Source organism: Euleptes europaea, chromosome 4, assembly GCF_029931775.1.
Source record: "Euleptes europaea isolate rEulEur1 chromosome 4, rEulEur1.hap1, whole genome shotgun sequence".
NCBI lineage: Eukaryota > Metazoa > Chordata > Lepidosauria > Squamata > Sphaerodactylidae > Euleptes > Euleptes europaea.
The window spans coordinates 106,181,373-106,201,206 of NC_079315.1; the positions used below are offsets into that span (position 1 = coordinate 106,181,373).

At 45.7% G+C, this 19,834-nt stretch overlaps 1 protein-coding gene across 2 annotated transcripts; it reads left to right on the top strand.

Annotated features, from left to right (window-relative positions):
* The first annotated feature begins 523 nt into the window (after positions 1 to 523).
* On the top strand, positions 524 to 18,890 carry C1QTNF3 (C1q and TNF related 3). 2 transcript variants are annotated; one of them, XM_056848847.1, is made up of 6 exons: positions 524 to 864; positions 4,884 to 4,992; positions 7,229 to 7,383; positions 9,284 to 9,413; positions 18,298 to 18,397; positions 18,711 to 18,890. In XM_056848847.1, exons 1-6 carry the CDS (start codon positions 550 to 552, stop codon positions 18,868 to 18,870), a joined length of 969 nt encoding a protein of 322 aa, XP_056704825.1. In that variant the 5' UTR covers positions 524 to 549; the 3' UTR covers positions 18,871 to 18,890. The 2 variants fall into 2 exon arrangements, with proteins under 2 accessions (XP_056704825.1, XP_056704827.1); XM_056848849.1 differs by having other exon boundaries at positions 524 to 648.
* Positions 18,891 to 19,834: the final 944 nt, after the last annotated feature.

The window sequence follows — 19,834 nt, forward strand, 5'->3', positions numbered from 1 at the left end:
TGCTAGTACATTAGTTTTTCCAGAACGAACTGATATGGTGTACGCATTTGCATGTGTTTCTCCGGCCAACAAAGAGAGACCATGTCCAAAAGACCTTTTTAGAATCTGAATTCCGAGCCTTTCCACGCTTAATCAATGAGCGTGAAACATCACCCACATGTTCTTCATTTCCATCTCATTTCTTCACACTGAAATGAAAACATGCCAAAAAAGAGAAAACGGTGTAACATTTGTCATTGCCCCCAAACGGGAACCACAGCTGTCCATTAAAAACGGTGGTCATTTCCAGCGTACAAATCTATTTTCCCTGCAGCGGAGGATGTGGTGAATAATGACTGGGTTGTTCAAGAAAGCATGACTGATTCGGGACGGAGGATCCTGCCACTCTGACATTTTCATAGTATAATTTATTGCACACAGCATATAAAGCTGTGGCAACCAGGTCTTGTTGCTTGGTTTAATAGCGGTGGATAGCTTGGGAAAGACCGCATCACTGTCAACTGCAGATCTTTCCCTGGTAAAAGGCAGTGGAACTCCTGAGAATTTGCCATGCTGAGTAATATGGCACCCAAGGATTTCCTCACTTGGAGTCTCGTGACTTTGCTTCTGTGTCTTCGCTTTTGCCTGTGTCAAGATGAGCACGTGGAGGTGAGCGGAAGATCTAATGATCCAGTGGCCAAAGTTTTGCAAAGTCATCACCAGACTGGCCACAAAGGTTCCAGCAGCAGGGAATTGTTGAGACAGCGGAGTCGGCTTTTTGAGTGGACGGTTGAGGAGGAGGATGGTAATATCCCTTCTACTGACCCAAATGCCTTGAAACCAGAGGTAGATGATGTAGCACAGACTACCTCAGACAGAGTCCAGGTACTCTGAATTAATTTTTCTAAGACAACATTTGGAAAGTTAATGAAATTTTTGTTTTCCTTCATAATAAGTAAAGTTGTTTAGTAGAGATGCTTATTGGTATGTGATTCTACGCTATATGCAGATTCCTTTGATGAACAAGGGGAAAACAGGGTGGTTATAGCAGCGTACCAGCAGCCTGTCGTTTGCTTTGGATACCTCATTTTTCATTTACTGCAGCAGGGTATCTTTAGCAAACCAAGGATGTGATCTATTCAAAGTTAAGCACTTTTAAGTTCCATTGAAATCAATGGTAGTTGCTTGACTTCTTGAGATGCGAAGTGGGAAAGAAATTATCTAGACTGAGACTAAATTTTGTTCATGTAGCACTATGCAATCACTTAGAGTTCTTCAAATGTTATCCTACGCAGAGCTGCACTCCCCTAAATCAATGGGCTTAGAAGGGTATAACTGCTAATGAAGCAAAATTTCAGACACATCTAAAAGTCTCTATAATTTGATGGCAGATACATATCTGCTTTAGGATTTTACAGTGTGTTTTATGTGTTACACTATTGCCAGTAGTGAAAGAAAACAAGGGAACTGTTAGAGGGATGATTTTTTTGAAATGAAGAATAATGTCAAATTAGTATGGATGACTTCATATGCTCAGGACTCTGCCTCTCAACCCCCCCATTACCCTAGACTTTGAAGTGATTTTGTTGTGTTTTTGTTATTTTGTACCCGAAGTTCTTTTAAGATGACTGATATAACAAACTAGATTAACCCATCTAAGGAATCTAGTTCAAGTGGGCAAAAAGAATAGAGTGGTAAAAAATATACCCTTGGGTATAGAAAAATTGTTTTAACATGCTCTTTTATTTGTTTAGAACTAATAATTTTATTATTAGATTTAAATCATGATTGTATTTCATTAATACTTTTCAGTTTTAACAAGCAGCACAATCGTAGACAGATTTACTCAGAAGTCAGCCCACTGTTTTCAGTGGGTCTTACTCCCATGTACGTGTTTATAAAATTGCACTGTAAGATATGTAAATAAAAATACAATAAAACACCAGTAAATTAAATTGAAGAAAACTTTTTTCAGACAGCTCTGCAACTGGATTAAATAGAAGCAGTACAAAAATGTATAATTGAATTGATTTTAGTCCCATTAACTTAAATAGGGCTGAAATAGCTACAATTCAATAATTTTGATTCTACTGGGTTGCGTATTGAGCTTTCTATCTGAAAACCACAGTCCTGCTTGGGAAATTCCTAGAGATTTAGGAGCAGTGCCTGAGGAGGATGGGATTTGGGGAGGAGAGACAGCGCAGCAGGAATGTGATGTCACTCTAGAACTTGTTTCTTCTAGACTCCGTGTATACTCTCCCAAACTGCCTCCAGGAAAGCTGATCTCTGTAGTCTAGAGAACTCCAGGCCGCATCTTGAGGTTGGTATCCTTGGGCCACTTAGAGGATTTAAAGCAAGGAAATGGCAGACAGGGCAAGGGCCTTCTGCCCGTCAGTTCCTCGGCTTCTGGTCAGCCTCTCTGGAAGGTGCTTTTCCTCTTAAAAAAATGTTCTGCTAAAGTTATAGTCATTTGCATGTTATGCAGAGTTGTCAACCACAAGGTGGGACCTAGAGGTCTCCTGGAATTCGGACTGATCTCCAGACTACAGAGATCAGTTCCTCTGAAGAAAATGTCTCCTTGGGGGGTAGGGGTGGATTCTATTTCATTATACCCCACTGAGCTCCTTCCCCTCCCCAAACCCCACTCTTCCAAGGCTCCCCCTCCCACATATCCAGGAATTGCCCAACCTGGAGTTGGAAACCATACATTTTTAGCAGCCCTGAGTCTGACCTTGGTTGGGAAAGGGCGGGGTAGAAGTCAAATAAAGAATAATAATCATTTGGCCCTAGACTAGAGGGAGTAACAGAATTACAGTAGAATCCTAAATAGAGTTTAGTAAGCCTGTTGACTTCAGTAGACTTAGACGGGCATAAATCTTCTTAGGATTGTACTTATATTCCGTTTTTCCAGATTCTGCACCTCTCTTCTTCCCCCAGGACAATTCACTGAGCTGCAAGCTAAGATTATTGGTTATTTTCTGATCAATCAGTATTGGTTATGAGTAATGCCTGCTCAAATAAACTGACAAGGATTTCTAGGTAGCAAATATATTATTCCTTTGCAATGGAGGCAGGTGCTGAACACATAAAGAAAACTGTAGATAAAAGTAAACAAAAAACAAATTATAAAATACATGAGCCTTGGATCATTCTGAAACACCAGATACTTATTTAACGCAGCATTTTTCTTACCAAATGCTTGGAAGGAAGCAGCAGTCTAATTATTTTCTTGCTGCTATTTGACAGTATTTTGCTTTTTTAAAAAAAAAGGTTTGGGAATGAGCAGTTTACATTGTACTCCACTAACTGTATCCATGTATAAAATCTTAATTAATGCAATTAGGGTCTGTATTTCATGCTTTCGTTTGTTGCAGCAATGGCTATCTGTATGCTGAATGCCAAGATCAAGGCTGGGCTTTGCTTTTATTGCCACTCAAGAAACAACCCCCTCCTCTACAATCCAATCAAATTTCTTTTGTTTTTGGAGCCTCAGACAAAGAGGGAGCTGGAGCAATTTCACCTGATACGCCCTTGTGGCATTTTGTCTGCAAGGTTGGTCAACAGTTCAGGAATTAAGGGCATCAACTAGGGAAAGAGAAATGAGGGAAAGACCTGCATTCATAGGGTTGCCAGCTCCAGGTTGGGAAATACCTGGAGATTTTTGGAGCCTGAGGAAGGCGGGATTTGGGGAGGGAAGGGAAAGGACTTCAATGCCATAGAGTCCAATTGCCAAAGTGGCCATTTTCTCCAGGAGAACTGATCTCTATCGGCTGCAGATTGGTTGTAATAGCAGATCTCCAGCTAGTACCTGGAGGTTGGCAATCCTATGCATTCATGAGCACTATGGTGCTCACAGTGTAGGATTCAACCCCATAGTCCTTTCCAGTATAAAGCAGCTTTGTATTTAATAACCTGGAAGCTGCTTCGGTTGCCCAGAAATCGCTTAGCGATTTTTCCAAATGGCTACAAATCTCAAGGCCAAATTATCCATATTTTAGGGCACCAATATCTCTTCTTCTGCAAGGGTAAAAGCAGCTGAGGGGAGCAATTTTCAGTAGAAAAGCCAGCAGATAAAGAAATATTTACCTCTTTCCCTTTGTCTTCCATTACTGATTATAGCCTTCCTATCTACATTTTTGGGTTTTTTTAAAACGATTTTGGACTGGGAGTAGGGTTTCCAACCTCCAGGTACTAGCTGGAGATCTCATAAGAACATAAGAAAGGCCCTGCTGGATCAGACCAAGGTCCATCAAGTCCAGCAGTCTGTTCACACAGGGGCCAACCAGGTGCCTCTAGGAAGCCCACAAAAAAGACAGCTGCAGCAGCACCGTCCTGACTGTGTTCCACTGCACCCAATATAATAGGCATGCTCCTCTGATCTCCTGCTATTACAACTGATCTCCAGCCGATAGAGATCAGTTTCCTTGAAGAAAATGGCCACTGGCAATTGGACTCTATGGCATTGAAGTCCCTCCCCTCCCCATACCCCGCCCTGCTCAGGCTCCGCCCCAAAAATCTTCAGGTATTTCCCAACCTGGAGCTGGCAAGCCTAACTGGGAGAAACAGCCCACAAATCACTGACCTTCAGACCTCTTCTATTCTCTCTTGTCAAATTCAAGTTCCTATTGGATAAACTGACTTCATGGCTTTCTTCCTGCAGCAGTTGTGGCTTCGTATCCTTTCCACTGTGGATTTTACTATCCCAAGTGAGCCACTGATGGCCATTAAGAAAATAATTATCGTCAACTAGCAGACAATTCAAGGATCTAGAAAGATAGGTGCTAACATCGTTGCCACGACAGACTGCCACGACTGGAAATTTCAGGGGCTTGCACTAAAGGTCTGTCTCTTACTCTGTTCGTACGTATAGTAATGAGAATGTACCTTGAATCGTATGTTTGCAGACTACGCACAGTGGACCTCAAAGCCCACCAGAATGTGGCTGCCGGGGGGATTTTGGATATCGAGCTTATCAAGGCCCACCTGGTCCTCCGGGGCCTTCTGGAATGCCAGGTAAAAACATAAGAACTCCATTTCCTCAGGGTAGGGTTGCCAGGTCCCTCTTTGCCACAGCTGGGAGGTTTTTGGGGCGGAGCCTGAGGAGGGCGGGGTTTGTGGAGGTGAGGGACTTCAATGCCACAGAGTCCAATTGCCAAAGTGGCCATTTTCTCCAGGTGAACTGATCTCTATCGGCTGGAGATCAGTTGCAATAGCAGGGGATCTCCAGCTAGTACCTGGAGGTTGGAAACCCTACCTCAGGGGGGTGGCCAACTGCTAAAGCCATTCTGCTCAGTGGGAAGGATGTGGTGGAATTAACCTACCTTAAGTCCCTGCCGCCCTCTTCCTGGTCTGTTGTTCTGCCTTAACTAGCCAAAACAACTGGCAGAATCAGTACAGTGGTAGCTCTAATCTTGCTCCCACCCATCCAGTCCCTCTGCAGCAAATGTATGGTAGGGAAATGGACTAACACTGTCCTTATGCTAAAAGCCATGCAAATTGGCGCCATGAGTGCTGAGCTTATGTAAAAGGGTATGTTTTGCTCAGCAAGTGTAATTGGAGTGAGGTGGTTATTCTGCCTTTGGCACCAGTGGTTCTTGTAGCTGAGCAGACATCCATCTTAACGTTCTGTTAATAAGAATTTCCAGTAATAAAAGTATTACATACTCAGTTGCATAAAGTACTTCTGTAAGTGGCTTTGGATGGATGGATATAAAAAAATGGATGGGTATATATATAAATAGCAAGCTTCCTTTGGCATAAGCTCACAGTGATTAATAGGGTTTATTATATAAATCAACCACCAACCTTTCCTTCCACAAAAGGACTGCATAAAATTTCTGTTATAAGCATCCAGATGTGTCCAATAAGGCCAGTGATACAGAAGGAGTTATTTAAAATTGATGACTGCATTTTAAAAATTTACAACTGAAGTCACGTGCAATCGGACAACTTAATAAGGGATAGTATAATGTTTTAATTATACATTGTACCAACTAAAAATAATTCCCATGTCTCCTTTGTTCTCATCTGAACACAGAAAATTATGTGCTTCCTTGGGTAATTGATGACATATATCACAGAATGTCTATTTCTAGTTCCATAGGTCAAGTCTAGACTTGTTCCATCTGTTATTTAATGTAAAGTTTAGAAATTGATTCAGGTTATCTTTGTAAATAATAACTGCAGTCATTATTATAGTCTCCTTAGAAGATTTGTAGCGCAATCCTAAGAGCATGGAACATAAGAAGTGTCCTGCTGGATCAGACCAGTGGTCCATCTAGTCCGGCATCCTGAATCACACAGTGAACACTTTCCTGGAGTAATACCCATTTAATAAATCCGAGTAAGATTCTCAGCAGATCTGCTCAGGATAGCTTTCTTGGATGTAGACAACTTTCGCCAGCATTTATGGTATGCCGCTGATTTCCCCAACAAATTTCAGTTTAAGGATGTTGACAAAAACTGGAATTATCTACTTTACAGCAGAGGGGCCCCATCAGCTTTTTCTGTACTCCAGTATGACTCTCCAGGCTAAGGGGAAATCCATCTATTGTATCCCTAAACTTGAGATGATGGGAGGAGATGTGTTGCCACAGTTGATTATCTGCTTTGAATGCAGAAGATCATAGGTTCAGTCCCCTACGTCTCCAGTTACAAAGATCAGGTAGTGGATGAAGGCCTCTGCCCGAAGACTCTAAAGAGTTGTTGCCAGTAAGAATAAACAATACAAGTGTGCAATGGCTTGCTAGTGATATACGCAGGACACAATCTTGGATCTTTCTAGACTGAAACCAAGGGAATTCACTCAGTATCAAAGAGGGAATCGTATCCATTATTGTTATGCTTATGATCATGCAAAAAGTTTCACATCTTACAATACTATCAGTAGGAGAACGATATGGGAGTTATTCACCATGGGTAATACTGATTGTGTCTGCAGCTGCAGATTCTGTCCCCCCCGCCCAGGCTCTGAAGGATGTCATTCCAACCACAAAGCCTCTGGTTTCTGTTTCCCACCTACTGTTCCATTCCTTAGAAATTCAGTATGGGCCCTCTTGTGAAAATAAAACCCACAATCTTCAAGCTACTAACTTCTGCTCAAGATGCAACTTAGAGAGATCTACAGCCAAATGATTTGCTCTAGCAAAAGCGTGACAAATGCAGTTGGAGGAAGCAGCCCGTTCCCTAAGCAAACATTTTAAACATGGAGCAAAACAGGCAAACAACCCCCCCCCTTGGCCATTTTTAGGAAACCATGGAAACAATGGAAACAATGGAGCACCGGGTACTGATGGATCAAAAGGTGACAAAGGAGACAAGGGGGATTTGGGACCCAGAGGAGAGCGGGGCAACCATGGACCAAAAGGAGAGAAGGGATACCCTGGAATTCCACCAGAACTTCAGGTAAAGAAAACCCTGTCGACAGTGCTTTCCCCCACCCCCAATAGTTTTCATAGTGGGAGGCTCCCTTTGTCCAGAAAGATGGTGTCAAAAGTTATTCTGAAAGCTTTATAAATATTATGCAGATTAAATACACTTGCTCAGTTTTGCATATTCACAGTGCTTCTCTGAGCCAGGAAACCAAGACTCACTTCCTAACCAGTCCAGTTCTTGACATAAGAACATAAGTACAGCCTGCTGGATTAGACCACCTGCCTATCAAGTTCAGTAACCTGTTTCACACAGCAGCCAACCAGTTGTGCTGGAGTGCCAAGCAAAGAAGGCAAAGAGGCCTAGGCCCTCCCGTAATGCTGCCTCCCAACATTGGCTTTCAGAGGTTTGCTACCTGTGTATATTATTAGTATTATTATTTATTGCATTTCTACCCCGCTCTCCCCAGCCCGAAGGTTGGGCTCAGAGCGGCTCCCTTCAATCTCCATGGCTAGTAGCCATTGAGGGACCATGGATCAGTCTAACCGCCTTTAAAGCCATCTGTATATGCGGCCATCACTTCCACTGACAGTGAATTCCACATTTTAATCACTAGCTGAGTAAAGAAGTCATGGAATCGTAGTGGGAAGGGGCCATCCAGGCCATCTAGTCCAACCCTCCTGCTCAATGCAGGATCAGCCTAGAGCATCCCTGACAAGTGCTTGTCCAGCCTCTGCTTCAAGACTGCCAGTGAGGGGTGGGGGCTTGTCTTCATGTTGGCTGAGAACGTACTGGGAGAACTGTGACTGGACCAAGGTCACCCAGCAGTTCTGTGGAGTGGGGAATGAAACCCGGTTCTCCAGGTTGGAGTCCGCCGCTCTTAATCACTACACCACACTGGAGCACCTGGAGTCTGTTTTTTAGGAAACGTTTCCTAAAAACGTTTAGAAGCTCACCACCTCCCTAGTTTAGGAGATCACCACCTCCCTAGGTAGATGATTTCCCTGTTGAACAACTCTTTCATTTTGGTCTGTCCTCAACCTTTTTGCCAACCTTTTCATTGGGTGCCCCCAAGTTCTAGTATTATGGATGAGTGAGAAAAAGCTCTCTTTCTCTACTTTCTCTACCCAATGCATAATTTTATAAACCTCTATTATGCGAATGGCTTGTTTTATGTTGTTATTTTGTGTTAATTGTATTGTTACTTTGTTTTAACTGAAAGCTGCTTCAGAGGTGGCATAGAAGTATCCGAAATCATAAACGATATCATGTCTCCCCATAGGCATCTTTTTTCTAAACTGAAACGTCCCAGACTCTCCAACCTTTTTCTCACAGGAAAGGTACTCCAAACCCCCTAATCATCTTGGTTGTCCTCCTTTGTACTTTTCCCAGCTCTGCAATATCCTTTTTGGGGCTGGGTGACCAGAACTTCTCATAGTATTCCAGTTCTTGCATTATGTGATTTTTCTGTACTTGCACACAACTCAACAATAATAGCAGCCCCTAACATTATTCCCGTTGTTAATTTGACTAACTGAGCAAGTATTTTCTCCAGAAATACTCAGTGGTTGAGATGATATTTGATGCTAAGAACTCCTCAAGAATCTAGCCTCAGTATTGATTCTCATGTTAAAGCGAAACCTGAAATTCAACTGTTTACCCTTCCAGCATCTGTCTTCCTTTACTTTCTGCGCATGAATAGTTGTTTGTTCTAATTTAAATCAATGGGATTTTTGTCACCGGATTTTGCCGAGAGCTGGCTCAGGCCCTGAATGTACATTTAAGGTAATTTTTTAAAAAATGCTCCAATGCGAAGTGTGGAAGAAGTTCGTATGCAATGGATGGGTTCCAGCCATCTCTCCCTATTTGTCTTCCTCCCCCACCCCGCCCCCGCTTGGTAGCTGCTGTATAAACATAAGCTATATTTGTATAGGTTGCATTTATGGCTTCGATGGCAACCCACTTCAGCAATCAGAACAGCGGAATAATCTTCAGCAGCGTCGAAACCAACGTTGGGAATTTTTTTGACGTAATGACTGGTCGATTTGGAGCACCTGTAAATGGTAAGTACAAGGTACACAAATTCTATGGTGATATGAATTATTCCTGCAACGTTGGCTCCCATAAGGCCGAAATAAAAATAAAGCCAAGGCCAATGTTACAAAATAGGTAAAAGATTTTTTATTACTCAGAATAAAAATGCCCGACACGTTTCGCCCAAGGGGCTTCTTCAGGGGAATCCGTAGTTATTGCAGTAGTCCTTATGAGCATTATGCTCATTTTTATTTCCAGTTACTGGTGCAGCCCTTTTATTTCTTTTTTTCAATAAGGTCAACACATGCACATTGAATAGGGAGTGCATCCTAGTACCCAGTAGGTATTATTTCTGAGCAACTGTGCATAAGATCAGCCTCCATAATGAATAATGCATACAATAAAAAATATGTGTCGTGATATTTTCTTCAAAAAAAGTAGTAGCTTAAAGGTAACCCAGATTCTGTATTTATAATAAGTTATTTCAGGTTACATATATACACTTATTTTTTTTATTTTTAACCACTGGGTTTTCAGAGAATTCAGGCTATCTGAGCCTGGATCGTGGTCATAAAGGGGAATTGGGATGTAAAGAATCAAAATAAGTTTCACATTGTCATGTTTTGCATGAATACACTTTTAGATGCTTCAATGATTTACAGGAGTGACTTGGGTGACTTCAAAATTTAATATGGGGAAAGTGATTTTCAGTAACATTGGCAAATATCACATTGTTGGGACAATCCTAATCCTTTGTTTGTTTACTAGATAGATAGTCCTCCTTTCTCACTGAGACTAAAACCAAACTACACAGTATAAATCGATCAATATGATGAGACCTCTAATAAGCAATGTACTAAGACTAAGATTACAGAAATCTGAACAAGTTTAGAAGATTAGTTGTGATACAGAATGCAGATACAATACAGAAAAATGGTTTTACACCAGTAGGAAATAATACAGTGACAGCAGGGTAATACATACAGCAAACAGACACAGAGGTATAGTCCACAGTCTTTTTCCTTTTACAAAGCGCCTTCCTGAACCATTCTGTTACAGTATAACTTTTTTTTTGCCATCAAATCACAGCCAATTTATGGTAACCCTGTAGGGTTTTCAAGGCAAGAGATGTTAAGAGGTGGCTTGCCAGGGCCTTCCTCTGCATAGCAACCCTGGTATTCCTTGGTGGTCTCCCATCCATATACTAACCAGGGCCAATCTTGCTTAGCTTCTGAGATCTGATGAGATCAGGCTAGCCTGGGTTATTACCTTTATGGAAATGCCATCTTGAACAGTTCTGTTTTACATAGTTTGCAGAATGGGAAGCCTTCCTTACCTCTTCAGACGTTCCATTCCACAAGGTGCCTGTGTATGGGGCAGTTGCTGATTTTGCCCATTTGCAAGGTGGCACTTGCAGAAGGCCCTGAACAGATGAGTGGAGATGTTGTGGTGGAATGTAATCAGAGAGGTGGTCCTGCAGTTATGACTGTCCAAGGCCGTGAAGGGCTTTGTATATGATAGCCAATACCTTGAACTGAGCTCAGTAACTGATGGGGAGCCAATGGAGTAACAGCAGAATGAGTGTAATATGCATGTTCCACCTGCCTCCTGATTAGGGTTGCCAGTCCCCTCTTCTCCACGGCAGGAGGTTTTTGGGGTGGAGCTTGAGGAGGGCAGGGTTTGGGGAGGGACTTCAATGCCATAGAGTTCAATGGTCAAGGTGGCCATTTTCTCCAGGTGAACTGATCTCTATCGGCTGGAGATCAGTTTTAATAGCAGATCTCCAGCTAGTACCTGGAGGTTGGCAACCCTGTGTGTGTGAAGTGCTGTCAAGTTGCAGCCAACTTATGGCAACCCCTTTTGGGGTTTTCATGGCAAGAGACTAACAGAGGTGGTTTGCCAGTGCCTTCCTCTGCACAGCAACCCTGGTATTCCTTGGTGGTCTCCCATCCAAATACTAACCAGGGCTGACCCTGCTTAGCTTCTGAGATCTGACGAGATCAGGCTAGCTGTCAGGCTGCTATCTCGGTTTCAGTATTGTTTCTGTGTCGGTACTGTACTGTCTAGCCTCAAGGCCGACCACACATACCAAGGCCTGGGAATACTGCTCCTGGGAAAGTTGACTCTGTCTGTGTATGCTGATGTTGTATAATCTCCCGCCATTTGCTGTCTTATATTATCGTTCGGCTAGTGAGACTCTCATAGCTGCCATAGTTCCCTGTATGCACTGTATTGCCTTTTTGACCAGTAAAAGCCATCTGCTTGGATTCTATATGACTCTGTGGTGATTTCTGGTTCGAAGGGTCAGGAGCTTACATTATGGCAGCTATCTATCATCTTCTTTATTGTACTACTAGTCAGGCTGGAGCCCAGGGGGGTTCGCCTGCCGCTTGGATGGGAGCTGAGAAGCTCTCCGAGTGACCTACTATCCTGGATTCCTCTCGGAAGGATCCCACCCTGTTACAGGACATAGTCGCTGAACTCTTCAGAACTACCCTAGAGGTTTGCCGCTTGAGGGGACTGGTACAGGAGCAGTGGCAATCTCTTAAAGGGACTCTCTGGATGTTGACGTCGGAGGATACTGATACTCGTTTAGATCTTCAAGACTTGGATCAATTACTGGACGATGCCCGGTTGGCAACTGAGGATTTACAAGTACTAACTGGACTTTTGGATAATCTTATTTCTCGAGAGACTCTTTCCTCTAGTTCTACCATGGCAGGAGCCCCGCCGGAGGGTTTTTCCCTGATCCCAGATGCGGCCAGCTGTCAGGCTGAAGCCAAGCGAGTCGCTATTCGCACCGCTCTTCTCCTTGTGGAATGTACAAAGGACACCCCGGTCGCCACCTTGGCTTAAGCTTTGACCTCGACTTTTGGAGCCGATGCACCTGCACTGGCGGTTCGAATACAACCCTTGCTGGGCGGGGAATCCGACCCCATACTCTCACTCCTGGAAACAGAACTTTTACTGCGCATTACGGCGGAGGCTGCCCTAAGACTTGAGAACGCCAAAGTTCTTGCGGATAAGGATGCCGCCGAAGCGGCTAAGGTCGCAAGAGAGAGAGAGGCTGCTGACGCAGCCAAGGCGGCAGCAGCAAGGGTTAGGGATCGGGCGAGAATGGATACGCGCCCCAAGGACACTGTACAAGGGCTATCAGGTCTGTCTTTTTCCCCGGCGTTTGTCCCGTCGCGCGCGACCCAACGCGCACGCCGTTTGGCTGACCGACGTCGAGACTCAGGAGAGTCTGAAGACGAGGATCTTTATGGAGATAGCTCTCAATGGGCCACGAGCTTCCGGACCAGTAAACCTCATCTCACTGGTGGCCCAAGTGAGGAGGTTCACCTCTTACGAGCCCAGAATCGGGAGCTCTCCGACCGTGTTGATCAACTCCAAGAACTAATGGAACGTATGCTTCAGGATAACAGGCAATTACAACAAACCCTGATAGCCCAAGCACAGCCTGTTCCGATACCGGGTCAGGGGGTGCCCATCCAGCCACCCCAACCACCCACTAATGTGCCTGCTCCACCCTTGCCTCCCGGAGCTCCCGTTGTTCCTCCGCCCGGACCACCCGTGCAACCGGGCCAACCTGCGCCCGGCCCTTGGAAGCAACTTAAATTGAGGACTACGTACGACGGATCTCTCGAGACTTTGCCTTGTTTCTTGCATCAAGTGGACAGTTATATGCGAGAACAAGGACAACTTTTCCCCACGGAAGATAGCCGGGTGCGTTATGTAGCTTCCCTTCTGACAGGTAAAGCAGCTGACTGGATGGTCCTCCAGTTTGACACCCGCTCTCGGGCTATTCGTTCCCTCAACAACTTTATGACTGCTCTGAGAAGGAGGTTTGAAGACCCCTTCCTGGGGGAAAGAGCCAAAACGGAACTCTTACAACTAAAACAAGGCTCTGCTACAGTTCGAGAATTTGCCGATGAATTTCAACGACTGGCAAGCAAAATTGTAGGCTGGCCCGAGACCACCCTAATTCATCATTTCAGGGAAGCCTTGCACCCTGACGTTCTGAACTGGTCATACATGCGGGGCGATCCCGATACCCTTGAAGACTGGATTCTATTGGCCGAGGAAGTGGAAAGCCGCCGACGCTTTATTTCCCTAGTCCGTCAAAAGCACAAGGAAAAAGGCACCCAAAAGCCTCAATCCAAGGCACCACCGCCCGTCCCACGAAATCCTCCACGTCCGCCCCAGGAACGTGAAGTCCGATTTCAGAGAGGTGCCTGTCTTACTTGCGGAGAAATGGGCCACTTTGCAGCTGTTTGTCCGCACCGCCATGAATTATTTCGACCCAGCACGACGACCCGCGCCAGAGGTCGTCCACCACGCAGAGGCACCGCGGCCACCAGCAGCGCAGCTCCGGGAAGACCCACACCCTCTGCACTCCATGCCGGAGACCCAGCCTCCCTGCCTACTACCAACGACCCCGCCGGGTCTCGGATTACAAGTGCCCCATTGGGGGACAACTTTCTCTCTTCGGATGAGGAAAATCCTTGGAATTCTCTAGCCTTAAACCTGGAATCTCCCCTCGACTTGTCAAAAAACGGCTCCGGTCTGTGGTGAATGGAGCGTCTCCACAGACCTCTCAGGATCCTCCTGTTAAACCGAATGCTCCTACCAAAATCAAAGAAGTGGACTCCACCGTCTACGTGGATGCAGTTTTATAACACATTAACGGTGGCCCACAACTACCCGTCAAAGCACTAATCGACTCCGGTTGCTGTCGCACTCTCATAAGCGAAGCCACTTTTGCTGCACTCAGAGCCGAATCTGAGGCTTTACCCGCCCCTGTCCAATTTGCCCAAATGGATGGGAGCCATTTCCAGGGGGGTCCAGTTGATCACCGCACCATAGGGGTGGCAATGGGAATTGGCTCCCACTGGGAGCAAATAGACTTCACTATAGCCCCTATCCGTTTTGAAGTGGTCTTGGGTATTAACTGGATTAAAGGACATAGTCCCAGTATTAACTGGGAAACAAACACTATCTCCTTCGCCAGCCCCATGTGCAATCCGCACCGGCAGAACTTTGCACTGTTATATCCGCCCATACCAGCATTGGCCTCCGATGTCCCAGCACTTCCAGTCCTACCTAATGTATATCGAGACTTTGCGGATGTCTTCGACCTTAAAGAATGTGATACCTTACCCCCCCACCGGGCCTCGGACTGTACAATTGAGGTGGTCAAGGACTGCACATTAACCAAAAGTAAAATTTACCCTATGAGCGCTTCCGAGCGCACTGTTCTCCGGGACTTCCTTGACAAAAATCTCGCCAGAGGGTTCATTCGCCCATCGAATGCCCCGAACTCGGCCCCCGCGTTTTTTGTCTGAAAAAAAGAGGGCGACCTTCGTTTATGCATTGACTTCAGGAAACTCAATGCGGTTACCCAAACCAACGCCTATCCTATCCCATTAATATCTGATATTTTGGGACAGTTACAGGAGGGCCGGGTGTTCTCCAAGTTAGACTTGGTGGAAGCCTACTACCGAGTCCGCATCCGCGAAGGAGATGAGCACCTCACTGCCTTCTCTAGCTGTTTCGGTATGTATGAATTCCTCGTGATGCCGTTCGGATTAAAAGGGGCCCCGGGGGTCTTTATGCAACTCATCAACGAAATCCTTCATGACTTGCTGTATCGCGGGGTGGTGGTTTACTTAGACGACATTCTTATTTATTCAAAAACCATGGAAGAGCATGTAACTCTAGTCCGAGAAGTTCTGCAGCGCCTGCGCGACCACCAACTCTTTGCAAAACTGGCTAAATGCGAGTTTCATCAAAGCCAGCTCACATTTTTAGGATACATAATCTCCCACCAAGGTCTTCGCATGGACCCTGTCAAAGTCCAAGCCGTTCTCGATTGGACTCCTCCCACCAACCGCAAGCAAGTGCAACAGTTTTTGGGATTTGCGAACTTTTATCGAGGATTCATTCCTAACTTCGCCCAAGTGGCCCTACCCATTACTGATCTACTAAAAACCAAAGGGAAAGCAAACACAGCTACCTTACCCTCCGCAAAAATCCTGTGGACCGATCAATGCCAAGCCGCGTTTGTGGCTCTCAAACGCCTCTTCACATCCGAACCCGTACTACAGCACCCGGACCCAAACCAAATGTTTATTGTGCAAGTCGATGCCTCCGATGTAGCTATGGGAGGGGCCCTCCTCCAGAAAGGTCCGGATGGCCTCCTTCACCCGTGCGCTTACTTTTCGAGAAAATTTGCGCACGCACAATTGAACTGGCCCATTTGGGAAAAAGAGGCAGCGGCCGTTCACCATGCCCTGACTCTATGGAGATAATTCTTAGAGGGGTCCAATATCCCCTTCGAAGTTTGGACCGATCACAAGAATCTAGCTGCCCTCACGGGGTCCCATAAACTATCAGCAAAACAACAACGTTGGGCTGAATTCTTCGCTCAGTTTCGTTTCGTCCTAAAGCATGTTCCTGGGAAGCAAAACGTTCTCGCAGATGCCCTCTCCCGGTTGCCACAATACCCGGTAAAACTCGAGAGACCAACTGACTCTCTGTTCACCCCTACGCAAAGGGGAGCCCTGCCTGTACTGGCCGTGCAAACTCGATCTCAGCGACAGCATCCCAGATCCAGTTCTCCAGCACCTCCAACCCGAGCGGCTACCCAACCGCCCTCGCAACAACAACGAACCGACGATTCCACTCCTCCAACCCCACCGGCTGCCCTACCGCCTACAATCTGCGCACCACCGCACGTAAGCACTACCCCCATAGCTGGTCCTAAGACTACTATAGCCGGGGGGGGGGGGTTCCCGCCAAGGTTCCCATCTCCGAATCCTTTTTAAATACCCTTCGGAACCACTGCCTTTCTGAACGCTCCACTCACACCCTACCCCCTGGGGTAATAGAACAGGGAGGCTCATGGTACAAAGACTCTAAATTGTATGTACCCAAGGCACTTCGAAAAGACGTCTTACACTTAGCTCATGGAGTAAAAACAGCTGGACACTTTGGATTCCTAAAAACTCTCCACTTATTGCGCAGACAATTTTGGTGGGGGGGAATGCGTTCCGACGTTGACTCTTTTATTCGCAGCTGCCCTGTTTGCGCCACAGTGAAGCGATCACAAGGCAAACCCCCGGGGCTACTGCAACCTCTAGAAACACCCACCAGACCATGGGAAGTGATTGCTATGGACTTTATGACTGATCTCCCTCTCAGCGGGGGAAAAACTGTATTATGGGTTGTTACTGATTTGTTTTCCAAGCAAATCCATTTAGTTCCATGCGCAGGGATCCCCTCTGCTCAAAAAATGGCCCGCCTCTTCGTGACACATATCTTCAAATTACATTCGTTTCCGCGCAAAATAATCTGTGACCGCGGCAGTGGCTTTGTTTCCAAGTTTTGGAAAGCATTCCTCAAGTTGGTGGGGGTTGAACAAGGATTGTCTACTGCATACCATCCTCAAACCGATGGTCAAACTGAACGTGTAAATGCTGTCCTTGAATGTTATTTACGCTGTTATGTAAACTACCACCAAGATAACTGGGTAGAACTGTTACCTTTTGCAGAATATGCCTACAATAATGCTGTACATCAATCTACAGGTTTTAGCCCATTCTATGCAGTGTATGGACAGGATTTTGGTCCTGTTACGCACAGAAGTAATGTGGAGGGGGAGGGAGATCCTGACGTTGCTTCCTGGGCACACACCCTCCGTACCACATGGCCTTGGCTCGTTAGCAATCTCGACCGAGCCAAGCGCAAATACAAAGCACAAGCTGATAAACATCGTTCCCCCGGGGGCGAACTGCGAGTGGGTAAATTGGTCTATCTTTCCACCAAAAACCTACGTTCCACCCGTCCGTGCCTTAAACTCAATGCTAAATTCATTGGCCCTTTCCCGATCACACGGGTCATAAATCCTGTCACGGTGGAATTAGCTCTCCCGAAAACCCTGAGGCGTGTGCATCCCGTTTTCCACATTAGCCTCCTGAAGCCCCATACGGCCTCTCCACAATGGCATCCCGATCCGCCCCCCGAACAGCCCATCATGGTGGGGGGGGAAGAGCACTTCGAAGTCTCCAAAATCCTTGACTCTCGTGTTCACCATGGAAACCTACAGTATTTGGTCCGTTGGAAACACTTCCCCCCTGCCTACGACGAATGGGTTCGCGCACGAGATGTCTCCGCCCCCAAACTAATCGATGCCTTTCACACTGCCTACCCGGACAGACCATCCCCCTTACAGACTGGGAGGGGGCCTTAAGGGGAGCAGGATGTCAGGCTGCTATCTCGGTTTCAGTATTGTTTCTGTGTCGGTACTGTACTGTCTAGCCTCAAGGCCGACCACACATACCAAGGCCTGGGAATACTGCTCCTGGGAAAGTTGACTCTGTCTGTATATGCTGATGTTGTATAATCTCCCGCCATTTACTGCCTTATATTATCGTTCGGCTAGTGAGACTCTCATAGCTGCCATAGTTCCCTGTATGCACTGTATTGCCTTTTTGACCAGTAAAAGCCATCTGCTTGGATTCTATATGACTCTGTGGTGATTTCTGGTTCGAAGGGTCAGGAGCTTACACTAGCCTGGGCCATCCTACTCCCGATAATAACTGAGCTGCGGTATTCTGTACCAACTGGAGTGCCCAAGTTGACTTTAAGAGCAGACCCATGTAGAGGTCATTATAATGAGCTAGTCTTGGTGCTAAAGTGGCATGGATCAAGGTGGTTAGATCAGCTGGGTCCAGGGTGGGTGCTTCAGTCCTTCGGTTTAACTGACTTCTGACTCCAGTTGCAAATTAAGAGAAAGAGGGAGGGAAGGAGAGAGGGAGGGAGGAAAGACAGTAGGCTTCTTACAACTTCAATCAGAGAATTGTCCCATCTTTTGTATGCAGAACTTTAATAAATGACATTATCACTTTGCAGGGGTGTATTTTTTCACCTTCAATATGATGAAGCACGAAGATGTGGAGGAAGTGTACGTTTACTTAATGCACAATGGCAATACAGTTTTCAGTTTATATAGGTATGTTGATGGGCGTTAATTTACAAACCGTTTTTAAAAGGCAGGTTTGCATATCAGTAAACTTGATCGTGGCCCAAAAAGGCCTGATGTTTCTCTGCTGCCAAACAGCACCAGGAGGGGTTAATTTGCAGGGATATGTTGGGGGGGGGGGAGAAGGACTTAACCCTTCTTCTACCCACCACATTTCTCCTGAGACCTGTTCTTGTAAGGCACAGTCCCAGACTAATGTTTCTGCTGGGGGACATTTGCAAGATCTTAGGTTTAGGAACGGTAGGATGTTTGCTTTATCTTTTTCAAAAATCTTTGTTTTCAGCTACGAATCAAAAGGGAAAACGGACACATCGAGCAACAGCGCAGTCCTTAAACTTGCCAAGGGAGATGAAGTTTGGCTGCGGATGGGCAACGGGGCGCTGCATGGAGATCATCAACGCTTTTCCACTTTTGCGGGGTTTCTTCTTTTCGAAACAAAATAGATGAGAGCTTAAACCTAAAGATATTTTTTCTTTGCTGTTTATTTCCCCTGTGCTGTGAAATGAAATGGCAACATGCTAAAATTGTAGGGCCTTGTTCTGATCTCTTTAGTTAGTGTATAGCGTGCTAGGGAAAGTTACCCATGAACTGATATATGCCTCTTCTGTGTCATTTTGGATCACACTATCTTTCTGTGGTCTGCTAGTCCTTGAGTAGAGTCACTAAACTCCTGGAAATTCCAGGAAATGCAAAGGTATGATTGTCATGGCATTTTACTAAATTCAGAGATCTCCATGAGACCATATGCATGCAGACTTTCATTCAAATGAATGGGGAAGTCATTCCATGGAGATCTCAGGATAAAGTTGCCAGGTCCTGGTTGGGAAATACCTGTAGATTTTGGGGGTGGAGCTTGAGAAGGGAGGGGTTTGGAGAGGGGAGGGACTTTAATGCCATAGTGTCCAATTGCCAAAGCGGCCAATTTCTCCAGGTGAAGTTATCTCTATTGGCTGGAGATCAGTTGTAATAGCGGGAGATCTCCAGCCACCACCTGGAGGTTGGCAACCCTAGAAATAACTGGAGATTTTGGGGCGGAGCCTGAGGTTGGTGGGGTTTGGGGGGGAGGGCCTTCAATGGGTTATAATGCCATAGAATCCACCTTCCAAAGCGGCCATTTTCTCCAGTTGAACATCTCTGTCACCTGGAGGTCAGTTGTAATAGCAGATCTCCAGCTAGTGCCTGGAGGTTGGCAACCCTATCTCAGGAACATATCTGCTTTGGAGCACCTGCATCCATAGAACTAATTCAGGTGTGCATCCACATGCAGCCTGCATGTAGGATATCACATTCTACCTGGTAATCTATATCCGGGTTACCAAGAAACCTGGAGAAAAATGTCCTGCCCCTTTAATAGAGGCTTAATGTGATTTTTTTTTTAAACTAGGTGACTTATTTTTTACTAGGTGA